The sequence below is a fragment of the Alternaria alternata genome (genome assembly GCF_001642055.1).
Source record: "Alternaria alternata strain SRC1lrK2f unplaced genomic scaffold CC77scaffold_33, whole genome shotgun sequence".
NCBI classification, from domain to species: domain Eukaryota; kingdom Fungi; phylum Ascomycota; class Dothideomycetes; order Pleosporales; family Pleosporaceae; genus Alternaria; species Alternaria alternata.
Window position 1 is genome coordinate 24,387 of NW_017306222.1, and position 15,482 is coordinate 39,868.

At 51.2% G+C, this 15,482-nt stretch overlaps 6 protein-coding genes across 6 annotated transcripts; 4 read left to right on the forward strand and 2 right to left on the reverse strand.

The window, feature by feature from the left end:
- Positions 1 to 1,179: 1,179 nt before the first annotated feature.
- On the forward strand, positions 1,180 to 2,392 carry CC77DRAFT_567761 (IF4E-domain-containing protein). The gene has a single exon (XM_018532243.1). The coding sequence runs from the start codon at positions 1,248 to 1,250 to the stop codon at positions 2,256 to 2,258; it is 1,011 nt and encodes a 336-aa protein (XP_018379673.1). The 5' UTR covers positions 1,180 to 1,247; the 3' UTR covers positions 2,259 to 2,392.
- A 733-nt stretch (positions 2,393 to 3,125) lies between these two features.
- CC77DRAFT_975455 (hypothetical protein) lies at positions 3,126 to 8,141 on the forward strand. The gene is made up of 8 exons (XM_018535920.1): positions 3,126 to 3,343; positions 3,455 to 3,684; positions 3,737 to 3,812; positions 3,862 to 5,150; positions 5,198 to 5,530; positions 5,577 to 5,687; positions 5,736 to 5,918; positions 5,967 to 8,141. The coding sequence occupies exons 1-8, from the start codon at positions 3,275 to 3,277 to the stop codon at positions 7,930 to 7,932; spliced, it is 4,257 nt and encodes a 1,418-aa protein (XP_018379674.1). The 5' UTR covers positions 3,126 to 3,274; the 3' UTR covers positions 7,933 to 8,141.
- Positions 8,136 to 8,855, reverse strand: CC77DRAFT_1100041 (hypothetical protein; the record flags this gene model as incomplete). Its single annotated transcript, XM_018530044.1, has 2 exons — positions 8,136 to 8,257; positions 8,309 to 8,855. 2 exons carry the CDS (start codon positions 8,853 to 8,855, stop codon positions 8,136 to 8,138), a joined length of 669 nt encoding a protein of 222 aa, XP_018379675.1.
- A 212-nt stretch (positions 8,856 to 9,067) lies between these two features.
- CC77DRAFT_1044771 (PQ loop repeat protein) lies at positions 9,068 to 10,463 on the forward strand. Its single transcript, XM_018527369.1, has 2 exons — positions 9,068 to 9,327; positions 9,381 to 10,463. The coding sequence occupies exons 1-2, from the start codon at positions 9,284 to 9,286 to the stop codon at positions 10,189 to 10,191; spliced, it is 855 nt and encodes a 284-aa protein (XP_018379676.1). The 5' UTR covers positions 9,068 to 9,283; the 3' UTR covers positions 10,192 to 10,463.
- Positions 10,464 to 11,353: 890 nt separating this feature from the next.
- Positions 11,354 to 11,900, forward strand: CC77DRAFT_1067071 (hypothetical protein; the record flags this gene model as incomplete). The annotated part of the gene is made up of 2 exons (XM_018528951.1): positions 11,354 to 11,692; positions 11,757 to 11,900. The coding sequence occupies 2 exons, from the start codon at positions 11,354 to 11,356 to the stop codon at positions 11,898 to 11,900; spliced, it is 483 nt and encodes a 160-aa protein (XP_018379677.1).
- A 72-nt stretch (positions 11,901 to 11,972) lies between these two features.
- On the reverse strand, positions 11,973 to 14,649 carry CC77DRAFT_1025898 (hypothetical protein). Its single transcript, XM_018526159.1, has one exon. The coding sequence runs from the start codon at positions 14,305 to 14,307 to the stop codon at positions 12,037 to 12,039; it is 2,271 nt and encodes a 756-aa protein (XP_018379678.1). The 5' UTR covers positions 14,308 to 14,649; the 3' UTR covers positions 11,973 to 12,036.
- Positions 14,650 to 15,482: the final 833 nt, after the last annotated feature.

The window sequence follows — 15,482 nt, forward strand, 5'->3', positions numbered from 1 at the left end:
AGATCAATCGGCTCCTTCGGCACCTAGCGTCTACGAAAGCTGTCTGTTACGCGATGGGTGGATGGATGGTCTGCCAATCTCGGCCAAGACTCTCTCCAGCATTGTCTATTGTTAGACGGCCTCTTCATGACGCGATGCGCTAGGGCGCTACTCGTGCCACAAAACATCTGAAGTCGCGAGATACAAGGTGCTGAGGTACACGGTGAGACCATAGTGTAAGCCAGTGCCCAACCTTAGCAACGATTACCTGGGGCCAATTCACCGCCTGCAAAGACCTACTGCTGTTGGGTCATCAATTAGCGGAGCTTTTAAAGATGCTTGATCAACGCGTGGCACAATAGTGGGCTTCAGACTTTGCCTTAGAGCTTCAAGCTCAACCAAGAAATCGCAAAGTCGCGATAGTGTACATCTGGCTGAGACTCAGACTACCAGAAGTGGTCCAGAGGACCTAGTCATCCCAAGCCGCGACGTGCGAAAGAAAAAATCATAGCAGCGCACATACAAGAAGAGACTGAGACAGCTTGCAGCCTCAACGCGTCGGGCGCGTGACAAAATAATGTCCCTGCTTTCAGGTCATCACCGCATCATGGAAGCCGCCGAAGCGGCCCTCGTGATGATGGTTTTAGAAGAGGATGGCTCGTTCTGGGCCAGTTATCCGAGTTGCCAGCTGAGTAGGATGTGTCGAGCTGGCAAATGATACGAGTCAAAGGCCGGTGTTGAAGAAAAGAAGAAGACGGACGCGCCGGCGAAGAAGAGATTATCGAGCTCGGTAGATGACTAAGCCACATCCTTGCCGCGGAAGGCGCGCGCCTGAGCTGCAAGTGCCAACCTCTCAAACGTTTTCTCAGAACGCACCACTATCCGCCATTGCACACGATCCATCCCACCACGCTCGACAATCACATACACTCCGCCTTCGCCACATCTTCCCGCAGTATCGTACCGACAACACGTGACAGATCTCCCTCTTGCAACACACAACCATTACCGCAAACTACACCCCGCATATCTTTCGACGCACATTGTTCGCTAGCCCGCCAGCTCCTCTGCTGCTTGTTCGCTCATTACTCCCACCAAGCCTTGGATACTTAACTTTCTTGCCTTGTATTATATACTCATTTGTTATTGCTGCCAATGGATAACAGGGAGAATCTGTGGACTAGGCGCTCCAAGTATGCTATTGCGTCCCCGCATCCTTGCTCTCTCGACTGACAGCCACCAACAGCACCAGCAAGCTCTCCCTCTCCATGTCACATTCCGAAAACAGCAGCGAAAAGTCCGAGCCGCACCAACGTACCGTCTCTGCCACTAAACGCTTTGGTGGCGATTCGTCCCACGGTGGTCGAAACCCTTTCAACGCCATATCGCCCTTGACACCCGGTGGCTTAGCATCGCCCACTACCGGGGGCTCCTCTGCGTTCGGGCTGGGCTCGGGCGCATTCGCTTCCTTTGGGTCGGCTGCTAAGACGCCCAAGACGCCTGGCACTGCTTTTGACTTCAAAGCGGCCGCCATGTCATCTCCTTCGCCCGCGACACCCTCGGACAAAAAAGAAAAGCCTGTGAGCAAGGTGGTCAACAGCATACGCAAGGAATCAATATCTACGGCCTTAATACCGGAAAACACATCGACTCCATCTGCGCCGCCGGATTTCAATGCGCCATGGCCGCTCAAGTACACTTGGGCAGTATGGTACCGCCCACCTACGGCCAAGAACGTCGATTACGAGAAGTCAATCGTGCCTCTCTGTAAATTCAGTACAGCGCAAGAGTTCTGGAAAGTCTTCTCGCACCTGAAGCGTCCCTCGAGTCTACCCTCCGTCTCAGATTACCACGTGTTCAAGCAAGGCATACGGCCGGTATGGGAGGACGACGAGAACAAGCGGGGTGGGAAATGGATTATGCGTCTGAAAAAGGGCGTAGCGGACCGCTACTGGGAGGACCTTTTATTAGCACTTGTCGGCGATCAATTCCTGGATGCTAGTGAGGAGTTTTGCGGCTTTGTTCTAAGCGTTCGAAGTGGCGAGGATGTTTTCAGCATCTGGACGAAGAGCGATGGCGTAAAAAATGTCAAGATACGAGACACAATCAGGCGGGTCCTCAAATTGCCAGAAGGAACCAATATCGTATGGCGGAGTCACGACGATAGTATCGCTCAGAGATCGGCCATCGACCAGGCTCGCCACGAGAAGAGTCAGCACGAAAAGCGGAGGGTAGTCTCTACAGATGAGTCACGGGAGAAATCGACAGGGGGCTCTTAGGGGAAGCTCAGTTCAGCGACGGTCTGCAGGCCAAACTCTTGTTGGTCGCAAGATCAACCGTTCATTCCCTGGACACTCTGCGGTCGTTCATTATCTGCCTCTGTCATCATGGGCGCAGACCACATAAGCTGGAGAGCGCAAACGGAGTACGATTCCAACAAGTCGATCCTTGGCCTCTAACCGAACACAATGCCGATCCGAGCTGTACTGGGTGTGTGTCGCAGAGGCGGCTTCTTCGCAAAGTCGACCGCCAAGATGATGGGTGCTTGCTATCGAGCACCGTCTACAAGAGATACTACTCGCTTCTGTTGCTGACTGAAGCGCACAATAGTCCAGCGACTAATCGGGGCCGTCGTTGTTGGAACACTGATTAACATGAAAGTGTCGACGTACATTACTTGGGTTATAACCACAAGTATGGCGCAGCACATTGTCTTAGCGTTATCTCTGTTCTTTGTACTTTTACATAGCGAAGCGTAGGAATTCGGGTAGCATCAAGCCCTGGAGCTTGCCCAGCCACAGATCGAGGTACTGGAGAAGAACTTGTCGCATATTTTGGTGACAACGATCAAACTATTGGAATCCACAAGTTGGTCTTCTAAGCTTACTCATATGATGGGCTAACGTCTTCAAATCTGATCTGCAAAGTGACGCCGTTTCGGCGAAACGCGCTGGAGCGTCTACAACAAAGAGTCTCTTCTTCTCTGAAATGTACTTCGTACAGAAGATCGCTCTAGAGTAATTCGCTGTGATTGGTATCGAGATACTTTCAGGGTTTCAAATATCGTACATCTAAGCACGCTGTAAATATTTTGCATAAATCAGCAAAATTGTACGTCAACGTCAGAGCAAAACGCACGGACGCAACCGCCGACAAGTCGTTCTGGCGCGCCTTCACCTCCGCATGCCCCACGATGCGCGTCTGCGCTTGTGCAACCCGTTCGAACAGTTCCAAGTCCGCTTGACTCACCAAACGATGCTGCTCCTCGTCGCCTTATCACCGCGATGCTACACCAATGTTCACTAATTTCTTCAACGGCATACGAGCCGCTGCCGGAAGCTCTTTCGGAAGCACGAACGAAGACGTACGCGCGCCTTTCTTTGCAGGCTGTACGGCGGTCTCGGATAGTCCAGCCGCTACAATCTACCTTCAATCTATACCATCCGCGCCTCAAGCTAACGCCATGTCGCTACAGACAAACGATGCCGTCGCCGAATCGCCGTCGGGTACTAACTTGCCTCCAAATCCCTACTCTAGGGACTCACCACCCGCACCAGAAACCTCGCGCATTATCGTAGACCTCTCCTCGCCCACGAACCGTCCGAGTCGACCCGCCCACAAAGAGTCACATCTGGAGAAGCATCGTTCGCGGTTGCAGAAGTCGGAAAAGAGCGAGGACGAGAAGCGCTTAGTCGGAGATTACACGTAATTCTCCTTTACATATGAGGAGCAGAAAAAGAGGCTGACTTGTGCGAAGCAAACCAGCGGATGCGGTCGATCTCCCGGATCCAAGGTCATATTTGCCGCTGACGAAACGCACCATGACTTCAAAGGTATATCACTAGCAACTCGTCCTTGGTATTCCATGCTGATGCTCTTTAGCCTGGTTCAAATAGCGGTTTTAGACCTTTAGATACTATGAACACTGGACCCAACGTACCGAGCCGAAAGCCAACAACATATGGAAAGAAAGACCGCCCACCTCCACCATTGATAGGCCAGGTGCATGGCGCAGGACAGCTTGCGTACCTTCAGCATAGAGAAGAAAGAGTATCGGCTACACCATCTCGTCGCTTGTCTTCACGAGATGGCCATGAATCGCTATCGGGTGGAGCTACACCGGGAAAACGACGAAAGATCAACCATGTCATAACACTAGATGACGATGATGACGATGAGGTGTTGGAGGTATCTCATCCCGTACATACCACAAATTTGGGCACGTTAGAGGACCAGATGCGTCCAGTCAGATCTGAGCAACCACGGATGAGCATTGGAAGTGGAAGCACTATCAGCGACTTTAGGCCGCTCCAATCGAAAAGCGAATTCCGAGAAGTCGACAGTTTTCTTAAATCTTCTCAGAGGAAGCCAAGGAACTTGAGTTCTAATGCACCTAAAGGTGACTTGCGACACTCCCCTTTCGGTGGTGGTGCTCTGTCAAATAGCCCTGGCGCACGTGCTAATCGGCAGGTTATCTTGCAAGATTTTCAACAGGGCGAGACGAAGCAAAGCCCCACGAGACGTGCTAGCTCTGAGCATAAACTTGGCCCAGTCACATCTCGTTTCTTTCCTAACGCTCGTATCAATGAATCAACGTCAGAACAGATGGAGCAGCAGCCTGCAAACGTCGAGAGCGCATACCTTCGCACACAGCATAGATCGGCACCAAAGCGAGCCAAAACAGCTACCGATAGCTATAGCGCAGATGAGCTTGCCATTACTCCCCCAAAGCCAGGATCGAAATCGCCTTTCAAGCAAAAGCAAAAGCAAACCGGAAACAGTAGAGTCAAAACAGACGCTAGCGGAAAGGTCATAGAAGAGTCGTGGCCACTACTGTTTGCAAGGTCGTCCGACTTTGAGGGTAAGGGATCAAGATCTGAGGACGGCCATGCTACGTTGGTCTTGAAGAGCAAAAAGGACGAAGGCCTACGTGTGCAAACATGGGAGCCGGTCGACGGCTGCTATGAAACGTACATCATCATACTATCCAAGGACATCAACAAGGTGCTTGCAGACGATACCAGCCGCGTCCGATTACAGGGGCCTCGGAGACACGACGGGAACTCTGGCATCTTTGACCTGGAGTTTGCTAGTACTCCTGGTTTTTCCCACTTCCTTAATGACTATGCACGTTCAATGACACTGACTAGGACGTACTTGGTAAAGACAGAGTAAGTCATTCCAGGCTGCCCCAGGAGCTTTGTTGACGAGGGCGCAGTGATTATATGGTCGAACTATTCAAAAGACCTCTGCAGCCGAAGAATGACAAGATTGGCACGTCCGCGATGGTAGAAGACCCTACGGAGCAATCGAAAACGCTCAATCGAAAAGGCAATGACACGTCAAACACACCGTTATTGGATCAACTGAAGCGCGCTGCAGACGGAACTGCAGCTAGTGCTACGTCCGACGTGAGTACCGCAAGGATGGGATCGACTCGAACATCACGCGCAAGAAGATTAGCCCCTATTCACTATGTCGATGATGTGCCTACACGTTCGGACGTACCCAAATATTCGGTCGAGACAGGACTTGGGCAACCGTGGACTAGGTAAGCTTATAACCGCCAGCACAGCATTGTACTAATCAATTCAAAGATCTCTTGAATTTGGTGAAGGTCGCCAGCGTGCGATAGTACACTTCGATGATCTGCCCCGTCTGGACGAAGAGGAATACATGAATGACAGTTTGATCGACTTCTACATGATGTAGGTATTGACCAGCTTTTGCTATATCTATATTACTAACTCACCTAGCTACCTCTTCAAGCAGCTCAACGTCCCTGCTGATAAAGTTTATTTCTTCAATACCTACTTTTTTACCAAGCTGACGGAGAACTCGGGTCGAAAATCGATTGATTACAAGGCTGTTGAAAGGTGGACGTCTAAGACCGATATCTTTAGCTACGATTACATTGTTGTGCCTATCAATGAAAACCAGTAAGTCAGGATGTGGTGAGTTCCGTAATATGTGTTAATTATTGTTAGATCACATTGGTACCTGGCAATCATCTGTAACGTGTCGAAAATTGAGCGCAAGCCGATAGTCCAAGATTTCGATGCATCTCAGGCAAATGAACCACAGGAATCGAACGTCTCAACCTCAACCACCAAACCTGAAGCGGTTACGACTCAGAAAATAGCATTGTCTCCGGACCCACCTGTTGTCATTCCGGAAACGCAAGCTGAGCCGAGCGACGAGGAGCCAAACCTTTTTGACGAGGCGGTGCTATCCCTCGTCGATCGCGAAGATACTGGAATCGAAGCGTCTGATACATTCGAGGTTACCCAAGCAGGGTTAGCACGTCAAAATCCAGGAGCTGGGCCTTCGACTGTACGGCCAGTCGATGCAGTTGCAAAAGATGCTCACCAAGGAATATTGTCGCATCTACAGTTGGCGACGCCACCCACAAAGGCCAAGGTCAAACGCAAATCCGTACCCAAAAGAGATCCCGATCAGCCTGTCGTCATAGTCTTGGACTCCCTCACTGGAAATTCTAGATCCGGAGCAGTCCGCGCCCTCAAAGACTGGATAATAGCAGAGGGTGATCACAAGCGTGGAATGAAAGCCGTCATCAAGGAAAATGGCTATTATCCAAAGGACACGCAGATTCCAATGCAGGACAACTGGACTGACTGCGGTGTCTATCTCCTTGGCTATGTTGAGAAATTCTTCCAAAATCCCGATGATTTCAAGAACAAGCTGCTGACGGGATCGATGTCAGCTCGGGAAGATTGGCCAGAGCTTAAGCCGTCCGAGATGCGGCATAAGATGCGTCAAATTATATTTGATTGTTACAAAAAGCAGGAGGAAGATAGGAAAGCACAGAAGAAAGCCAAGAAGGGTTCTGCAACTTCGAAAAAGTCACCGGCTCCGACGACACAAGAATCGGGGGATCAGAGCCGACCCAACCCTGAAGAGTCACAGAAAGAAGAGTCAAAGCTTGAACAATCACCTCACAACAGGAATGTGCAGCCTGCATCGTTAGAGGTCCACTCGCCCGTCCGTCTTCCACCTAGACTTGGGTCACCGTTTAGCCTCGACACAAAGCGGACGGCTTCCACTCCACAGTCCCCACAGACAATTATCAGCAAGGTTTCTGACTCACCGCCAATTTCCACGTCTCCTGCGAAGCCAACTATGATCACTTCACGTCCAGAAGAAACACCAAAGCGCCACCCTGAAGTGCGTATTCCTAGCAGAACCCCGAAATCGCATGGGTCCATGCGCAATGGTCAGACTACTTCAAACGGATCACCGCGTCCAGTCAAAGTACTGCATCAGACTGGCGGTGCACTCGATACATCGAGCCCAAAAAAACGTCGGAGACAGGTTGACGACAAGAATCAAGTCGAATCGCCGACTGCGAAGCGGCAGTTCACTAGGTCGCCCTGGCGAGTTCGCGATGGTGATGCGACAAGCGAGCGATCAACTCCACGCAGCCGGGAAGGTAGTGTTCCCCATGCGCCAATTCAAATCGACGACTCCCAAGAGGTCGAGGTCGTAAGCGCCACCCATCGCCAGCATGTACAAGCAACCTCGATTGCTCAGCGCAAACTCTCATCGCATCATCCACGCTCGAAACAGACGCTTCACCCATCACCGTCCTTGGAAGAAATTTCGCGTTCGTCGTTCAACAGCGAACATCCGAAACATGGTCAACGCGAAGGACGTCCTGTTGATAGTGCGCTCAGAACACAGATGGACGAAGACGACCATCCCAGAAAGAAGGTCCAGCGTTCAACAGCTCCTGCTCCTGGCGAAGGGAATGATCCGTTGGAACGCAGAGACGAAGAGGGATCTGACTCAATAGAACGAATCTCACAGTCGACCAATCAGTTGCAACTTGACGGAATCAACGACGGATCCGTTGTAAGAGAAACCCCGGAGCCTGATGAAAAGGGTCCGGTTGCGCAGAATGGAGGGTCGAGACAAGATCCTCTCCTTCTTTAGTTTTTCTTCTTTTTTGGGACAAAGCATGTCTTGCATATATCTTGCGATGGTGATTGCGAATTTTTATTCGGAAAATACAGACCCATCTTGGAATGGTGAAGGCGTTATATATCAAGGATTAGCGAAGGACAGCATGTCGCGAGTTAGGTGCAACTGTGGCAGCGCGCCCGATATCACAGCACAACTATGTTATCGTGCAATATTTATACAGCACTTTCGAGAATCTTGTCTTCTTTACCTTGTTCGGTCAACTGTCGTGATATGGATCCATTTGCGCCACGTCCGCCTGTAGGGTCATCGAGCGCTGCGACAGCATCGTCGACTTCTGCAAGCAGTCAGCATTGCCGGCATACCCTCCCTCGGCCAGGAGAGATACCATTGATAGAAGGCCTACCCTGGAATCCCTCATCCGTCTCGGCTGCTTCTCTGCCCACCCACCGCTTCATTTTGTCTCTAACAAACTCTGCAAAGTCCCATTCTTCTGGTTCGAGCCTTTGTGCGCCTGCTATCCAGACATAGGTTTCTGCCTCGGCTTCTTCGCCCTCTACGTTGTCTTCTTCCCTTTGTGATAGGTCACCCATGCCTTCTTCCGTGTTGCTGCCTTGGGCCCTGGGTTGCAGGACCTTGACTTTTACTTTCTGACGTTGATATTCTGAGCCTTCGAAGATGTCTAGTCGCCAGATGTCGCCGTCTGTGAGGCCTTGTACTAGGGTTCCGCGGACAGACGAGGGGGAATCCACGGGGAGGATGGCAGGATAGTCGGCTTGTTTTACTTTGTGGCGTCGGTGCATGTGAAGGATGGCTGGGCGTATGTGAAGAAGAGAGGCGTGGGCGGGTGTGGGCGGTGTTTGCGAACCCCATATTACGCGGTGTAGGACGGGCGGCGCCATCAAGGTCCCGTAGAAGAATGCTGTATGTGACATTTTGGTGGTTTGGCGGTCGATGGGAGTATGCGAAGGCTGAGGCTTGGAATACTGGTGGTGGTAGAGGCTTATAGCGTCCATAGACGATCAATTGTGCGATTAGATGAAAGAAAGATGGGTGAAAGCACCCCATGTAAACAGCGATGACGCAGACGCGATAAAGCTTATCGGTCAGCCCTACAGCCGCCAGCGGCCACTAAATTAGCGGAGATTGCGGAACTCTCCTTTTTGTCCGCTGTTGTTGTTTTTGTCTCAGCCTCACCACCTGACCAATTGCGCCAAACGGTCTCGAGGTCGCGTGTGCGTTAAACCCATAGCCGTCGGTCACTCAAGCGTTGTAAAAGGAGCATCTAGGGGACCTCGAAGGATTCCGACAGCTCCACCGGCGTTCCGAAGTGTACCGCCTGGCCAAGCACCCAACCATCGCCATGTTCTTCATCAGCGCCATTGTGAAGAACATTGCGCCCGTATTGTATGCACCCACAATCCGCCAGCCCTTTCCTGCTTCTAACGCACCCCCCGCAGCATAGCAACAAGTCCAATCACCAGCTATGGCGACCAGATCTACAGCATGCACCGAGCCCGCAGCTCTGCCGGCTTCTCCCTCGACATCCCGCTCATCATGCTCGTCGCCAGCATCCTGAAAGTCTACTACTGGTTCGGCGCCCACTTCAGCACCTCGCTGCTCGTCCAGGCTCTCCTCATGATATGCGTCCATCTGCTCCTCCTCCATGTCGCGCTTACGAACCGACCGCCGCCCTCGCACCTCCCCTTCCAACATAAAGATGTGTCGAACCGCCCATACGACTTCTGGCAATGGAGGGCGCCGAGACCCTATTGGACATTCATCACCTACTTTACCGGCGTGTTGCTGGTGCTGCACTTGGTCATGTCGTCGACAAGCATTTTCGTCCCGTACACGGATCTGCTGGGTATGGTTGCGTTGACTATTGAGGCTACGCTCCCGCTCCCGCAACTCCTGGCTAATTACCAGAGACGCGGGTGCAAAGGCTTCAGACCCAGCGTTATTGTCAACTGGGTTATTGGTGATACGTTCAAGATGTGGTTCTTCTTTGCTAGTAGCAGTGGTGAAGTACCTTGGGCTTTCAAGGCATGTGGTATCTTCCAGGCATGCTGTGATCTGGGCCTCGCAGCGCAGTATTTGATTTGGGGTGACGGGCCTGTAGGTGTCGAGGGACTGGGAAGAGAGAAAGAGGTTCGAAGCCCAATCCCACCTGAGGATGGATGGAATGCTGAGAAGCTGGGACAGGCAGGTGTGACAGGAGGTATTGAGATGAGCGATGGACAGGCTTGGGAGAGACCGAGGGCTGCGTAGGCTCCGATGAAGATAGATGAAGCTACCATGTAAGACATGCTTATATACAGATATCAGGTATGTCGAAATAATATTATTATCGCGCATATCCAGATAACGCGACTGCTTGAGGACTGCCTGAGCATCACAAGGCGGATCCACGCAAATACCATATCAACCGCCACATGATCTCTTCATTTGACCCAATGCAGTGTATACAGTTCACACTACATAGTTCGTTCCCAGAGTACGCCTCATCCCTTCTTATCACCTGCTGTGGACAAAATTCAGATAAACAAGGTATGGCCCGAAAATCTGAAGATCCCAAAGATTCGAAGGACGACCTGAGCATAGTAGCCAACGACGCGCGTAAGAGTGCAGCACTACAATGGAGAGCTGTATGGAAGGTGGAAGATGCCGAGAGAGCGGAGCAGGAGAAGCGAGACGCTGCGGAGAAGGCTGCGTCGGATCAACGAATGAAGAAACATGAGGATGCTGCCATAGCAAGAGCAAAGGTTGAGGAGAAAGAGCACGGAGAACAACAAGCAAAGCAAAGAGAGGATGTCTTTTTAGCGGAGGAGGGCGATCTTGTTTAGCAGGAAAATAGGATAAGGAAATGATACGCCAAGGTATACTTCCTTCACCTCTAAGCATTCAAAGAATAGGAAGCACAATCTCGCCTGTGTATTGGTCGAATTGGTACATCCGCAGCAAGCAACCTTTCCAGAAGCGCAATGAGCAACGAAACAACTTGCACGATTGCTGAAGCACCTGTCAGCTGCACTTGCGCGCAAATAGAGCACCCTAATGCCTTTGGTACAGCATTGTGCCATAAATTCGTGACTGCAGCCTGCCAACAAACTCAATTGCCCAAATCACACTTCCAGTACGCATCCTTCATACAGAGTTCGCGCTACAGGATCACAGCACAAACTTGACAAATAACTATCACGGATAAGTACTATCGCTATTCTAAGCGCAAACATTTGCCAATGCAGCCTCCCGATGACATAGCTTTTGTTCCACCTAATCAGTGATAACAACTCCAATCAGATATATCAAACACCTCCCATCCCACTGGCATACCAGCTTTCAGACTGAGCATCCACTCCTTTCTTTCGAGCACCAGAGTAATACTCTGTCTTATCCGTCACGGTGATCTTGAGCGACCTTCACCACAAAAATGTTCGGTCCATCGTCCCCAACCTCTCGTCACTTACGGCGCCGCCAGCAGAACTACTCCTGGGACCATGGCTACCTATACCAATCCGAACTCACGCCTATCCCTTCTTACGAAGACCTCTCCATCCCCACTGCCATGCACTCCCCAGTCGACCTCCCCTCCAGGGTTAGTGCTCTAAACCGCCGCGCGGCCATCGTCTCTGCAAATCTATCCCATCTTACCACCGTCGTCAAACCACTTGAGACGATTAAACCCGATGACCTGAGCGAAAGCCATCTTACTGACATATGGGAGGAAGGTGTGTGCTTGGGCAAAGCGATGGAGGACTTCAAAGAGCAAGTAAGTTGTCTCGCTTTGGAATGGATGTAAGATGTACACTGACTTCATTGCTTCACATTTGCAGATGGAGGAAGTGAGCTTGATACTGGAAGAGTTGCTGATTGGTCGGAAGAAGGCCATGAAGGTCTTGGGTGGGGTTGGCATGGGTCTAGAGAGTAGTAGAAGTATGTCGAGGGGCTTCAGCAGAAGAAGGGGGTTGGGATTCTGAGTAAGGAGGGTAGAAAAGATGAAGATGTGGTCATCTCTTTGTTCATAATGGCGTTATGTTTACTAAGGCAACGTATCATTGAATTGCATCTAGCGTACGGGCTTCATTTTGACAATCACTGCTAGGCGACCCATACTTACGCAGGAATCGTCTCTGGGGGCACACTTTCCAGTGTAGGCACAACAGGCTTGATCAAGCCCTGGTCGTCAAAGTACACTCTATCAATGGTGGTTTCCCTGTTCGTTCCGTTGCCGTTTGGTATAGCGAACCGATGGTACGCCATGTACCAGTCGTCAGTGTTCGGTACGTTAATGATGGAACTATGCCCAGTGGCGAGAATACCAAGCGACGGATTCTTCTGGAGTATGATACCGTGGTATGTCCATGGTCCATGAACACTTGTAGATGTCGCGTATCCCACTCGGTAGTTCTCTGAACCAGTATCGTCGATGGAGTAAGTAAGATGGAAGAGGCCTTTGCGGTAGTTCATGAAGATGCCCTCGCGAAACTCGGGAAGACCAGTAATGACACGAGTGGTGCCGTTTTTCAGTGAGAGCATATCGTCGGTGAGCTCAGCATAGAGTGCGGGCGTAATGTCTGACCCTCCGTTGCCCCAGAAGATATAGTACTTGCCAGTAGTTGGATCTTGGAAGACATCAGGATCAATCGCTTGGCCCGTGGTGATGTTTCCGTTGGAAGAGTCTCCAATGTTCAAGATCATGGCTTTCGGTTGGGCAGTGAAAGGCCCTTCTGGTGAGTCTGCAACAGCAACACCGATGGTCTTACGGTCGTACTCGGGGTTGTTACCGCTGAAGTAAAAGTAGTACTTGCCGTCCCTTTCGATGATAGTCGGAGCCCAGGCATTCCCCGTCGCCCAGGGTACGTTGCCGTTTGTCCCATTGAGGGTCAAGAAGGGCTCGGCTGATCGCGTCCAAGAGACGAGATCAGGGGACTTCCATACATAGAAAACGTTGCCGCCCCAGCCGGGGAAGCCATCAGTTGTCGCATAGATGTAGTAGTTTTCACCAAAAACGGCGATGTTTGGATCCGCATATAGACCAGGAAGTACGGGGCTGCCTGTCTTTGCAGTCAGACCAGCAAGCTCTCGTGCAGTCAGACCAGCAGACTCTTGTGCAGTCAGACCGGAAAGCTCTCGTGCAGTCACGGGGACTACAGTGCCGTGACGTGGGCTGGTCGGGAGCTTGTACGAGCTGGAAACCTTCCAGTTGGGCTTAGAAATATCATCCGTCTCTAGTGGGATATATCCACGTCCAGTGTACTCGTCGACAAAAAGATAGTACTTCTCGCCATGGACGTCACCTGGGTTGGCTTTGAATACTGTCGGCCCTTCGACATTGCTTGTACCAGCGTTACGACCGATGCATGCGGCAACCTGAGACCATGATTCAACAGGAGCAAGAAGGGAGTCCGAGCGCTCTTGAATGATGTCGGTGCAGTTGGTGCCTGTACCACCTTCGTCTTTGGTAAATCGATAAAACGTGGCGCCCTCCTGGATGACTGTAGTGTCAATTCGTGACATCTTAGCATCCTGCCAAATCTCGGGTTCGCTAAATGTGACGAAGTCTCGCGTGGTCACATAAAGCATGCGGTGGTAGGTTGCTCCCGTGCGATTCGTATCGCTCTCTTCGTATAGAGATGATGCCCAAAACACTACGTACGATCCGATGTCGGTATCGTAGTATGCCTCAGGTGCCCATGTGTTTCCAGCAGTGGAGGGAGAAACCTTGACGTGTCGTTGTTGTGACCATGTCTTGAGGTCGCTTGATTCCCAAATCTCCAGATACAAGCTCCCAATACGGACAGCATCTCCCCAGGAAGTGCCGGATCCAATCGATAAGTCAGTGGCGAGCAGATAGAATCTGTCACCTTCCGGCGAGCGGATTACGAAGGGATCACGCAGTCCCTTCGTGCCTTCGGAAGAGGCGAGAATAGGCTGTCCGTTGTTGAGCTCTCTCCAGTCCAATGCATTGTTGCCCTCGCTGGCTGCTAGGTAGATTTTCTCGCCCGCTAACGTGTTGTTCGTGAAGTACGCAAACGCATAGCCCTCGAACGGTTCAAGTTCGACAGCTTGTCGTACGTTGGCACTGAACGTGCGATTCGAAGTTGTTCCTTCTTGGTCGATGATCGCTGTAAGATTGACAACGGTGTCGGCGCCTTGTCTTTGCACAATGCCGTCCGCAGATATCACCGAGGGGTTGTTACTCATCCAGGTAACATTATAGTTCTCGGATGCGCTCGGTAGGTGAAGATTACCGCGAACATCGTCGACGTTTGTAATCGTGAGGCTTTCCAGTGCTGCTTGGACCTGGGCTCCTGACGATTCCGTTTGAGCAGAAACTGTCGACCATAGACTCCATACACACAGAGGAAGGCGGTACGACCGCATGATGAAAGAGATGTGAGAACGAGGGAGATACGGGTGTCTATTCAGAAGCACAGGATTACACACCTTGATGATATAGTACTATCACGAGCCGGGAGCTATACTCACCTGGCACTTTCGAGCCATAGTTACTTACCGGGAGCGATACTCAATTGACTTCCTTCCTTTGCCTAAGCGTAAAATCTCCACGAATACGCGGTGTCCACCAGGACCTAATTCATCAGCTCCTAGGGACCCTGGTCTCGTAACAAGTCTTGAACCTTGACCTTCCCCGGAGTACCCTCCACATTCGCTTGAGTCGTGGACCATATATAGTGCGGCACTCCACAAAGGCAGGCGAAAAGCAGAAACCGATGACGCCACTCCCGAGGTTTAAGCTGGATGACTTGCGGGGTTTGACGCTAAACCACGCACTAACCACGAACGCCATTCAACTTTCGTAGCATCTCGGGATAATTCCTCTCCGACTACAAACATCTGCAAGAAACTCCAGAGTTGTGTTATACAGATAGCTTGTCTCAACTGCGTAGTCTCGGTAGTCTCTCGATTGCTCCCCCCCTCGTTACATACCGCGGAGCACACAACATTGCCTAAGTGATAGGTTTCGTTTGCGACATTCCCTAGGCCTATTGCCCGAGCACGCGCTTCCTCGGCGTCTTTCGCACGGATACGGCTGCAAGCGCGGAGATATACGACCTTTTGCGTCGGTCGTACCATGGTCATCTGGTCGTGTAAAAGATTAAAAAACCGGTTGACTTGCAAAGAGCAGACAGCTTCATCGTTCAGAAGGAAGCACCACAGTCATCGATCACAAGGCGCTACATATGCATCAACAGGACGATGCATAACAACAGATTCGAAGAGAACAAGATTATTCCGTTCGACCCGAAATGAGATACCCTTCGCCCACAACCACCAACACGTGGGTAACGAAAGGTACACTTTTGATGTTCGCCGAGCGCCGTCCCGTTCTCCAAGTCTCCAAGAATCTTGGCAAGAGAGCGTTCCATAGTCGAGAAGACATACCAAGGCTGGGCTTGCAGACGAGAGTGTATGCGTAGGCCGAACGTGATTGCGGCGATTGCTATAAGTGGTCGAGTCAAAATTTGTCCTGTGACATCAAATGAGCGGAAATCGAACAATGCCATTCAATGCGACACTCGCAAAGTATACACTGA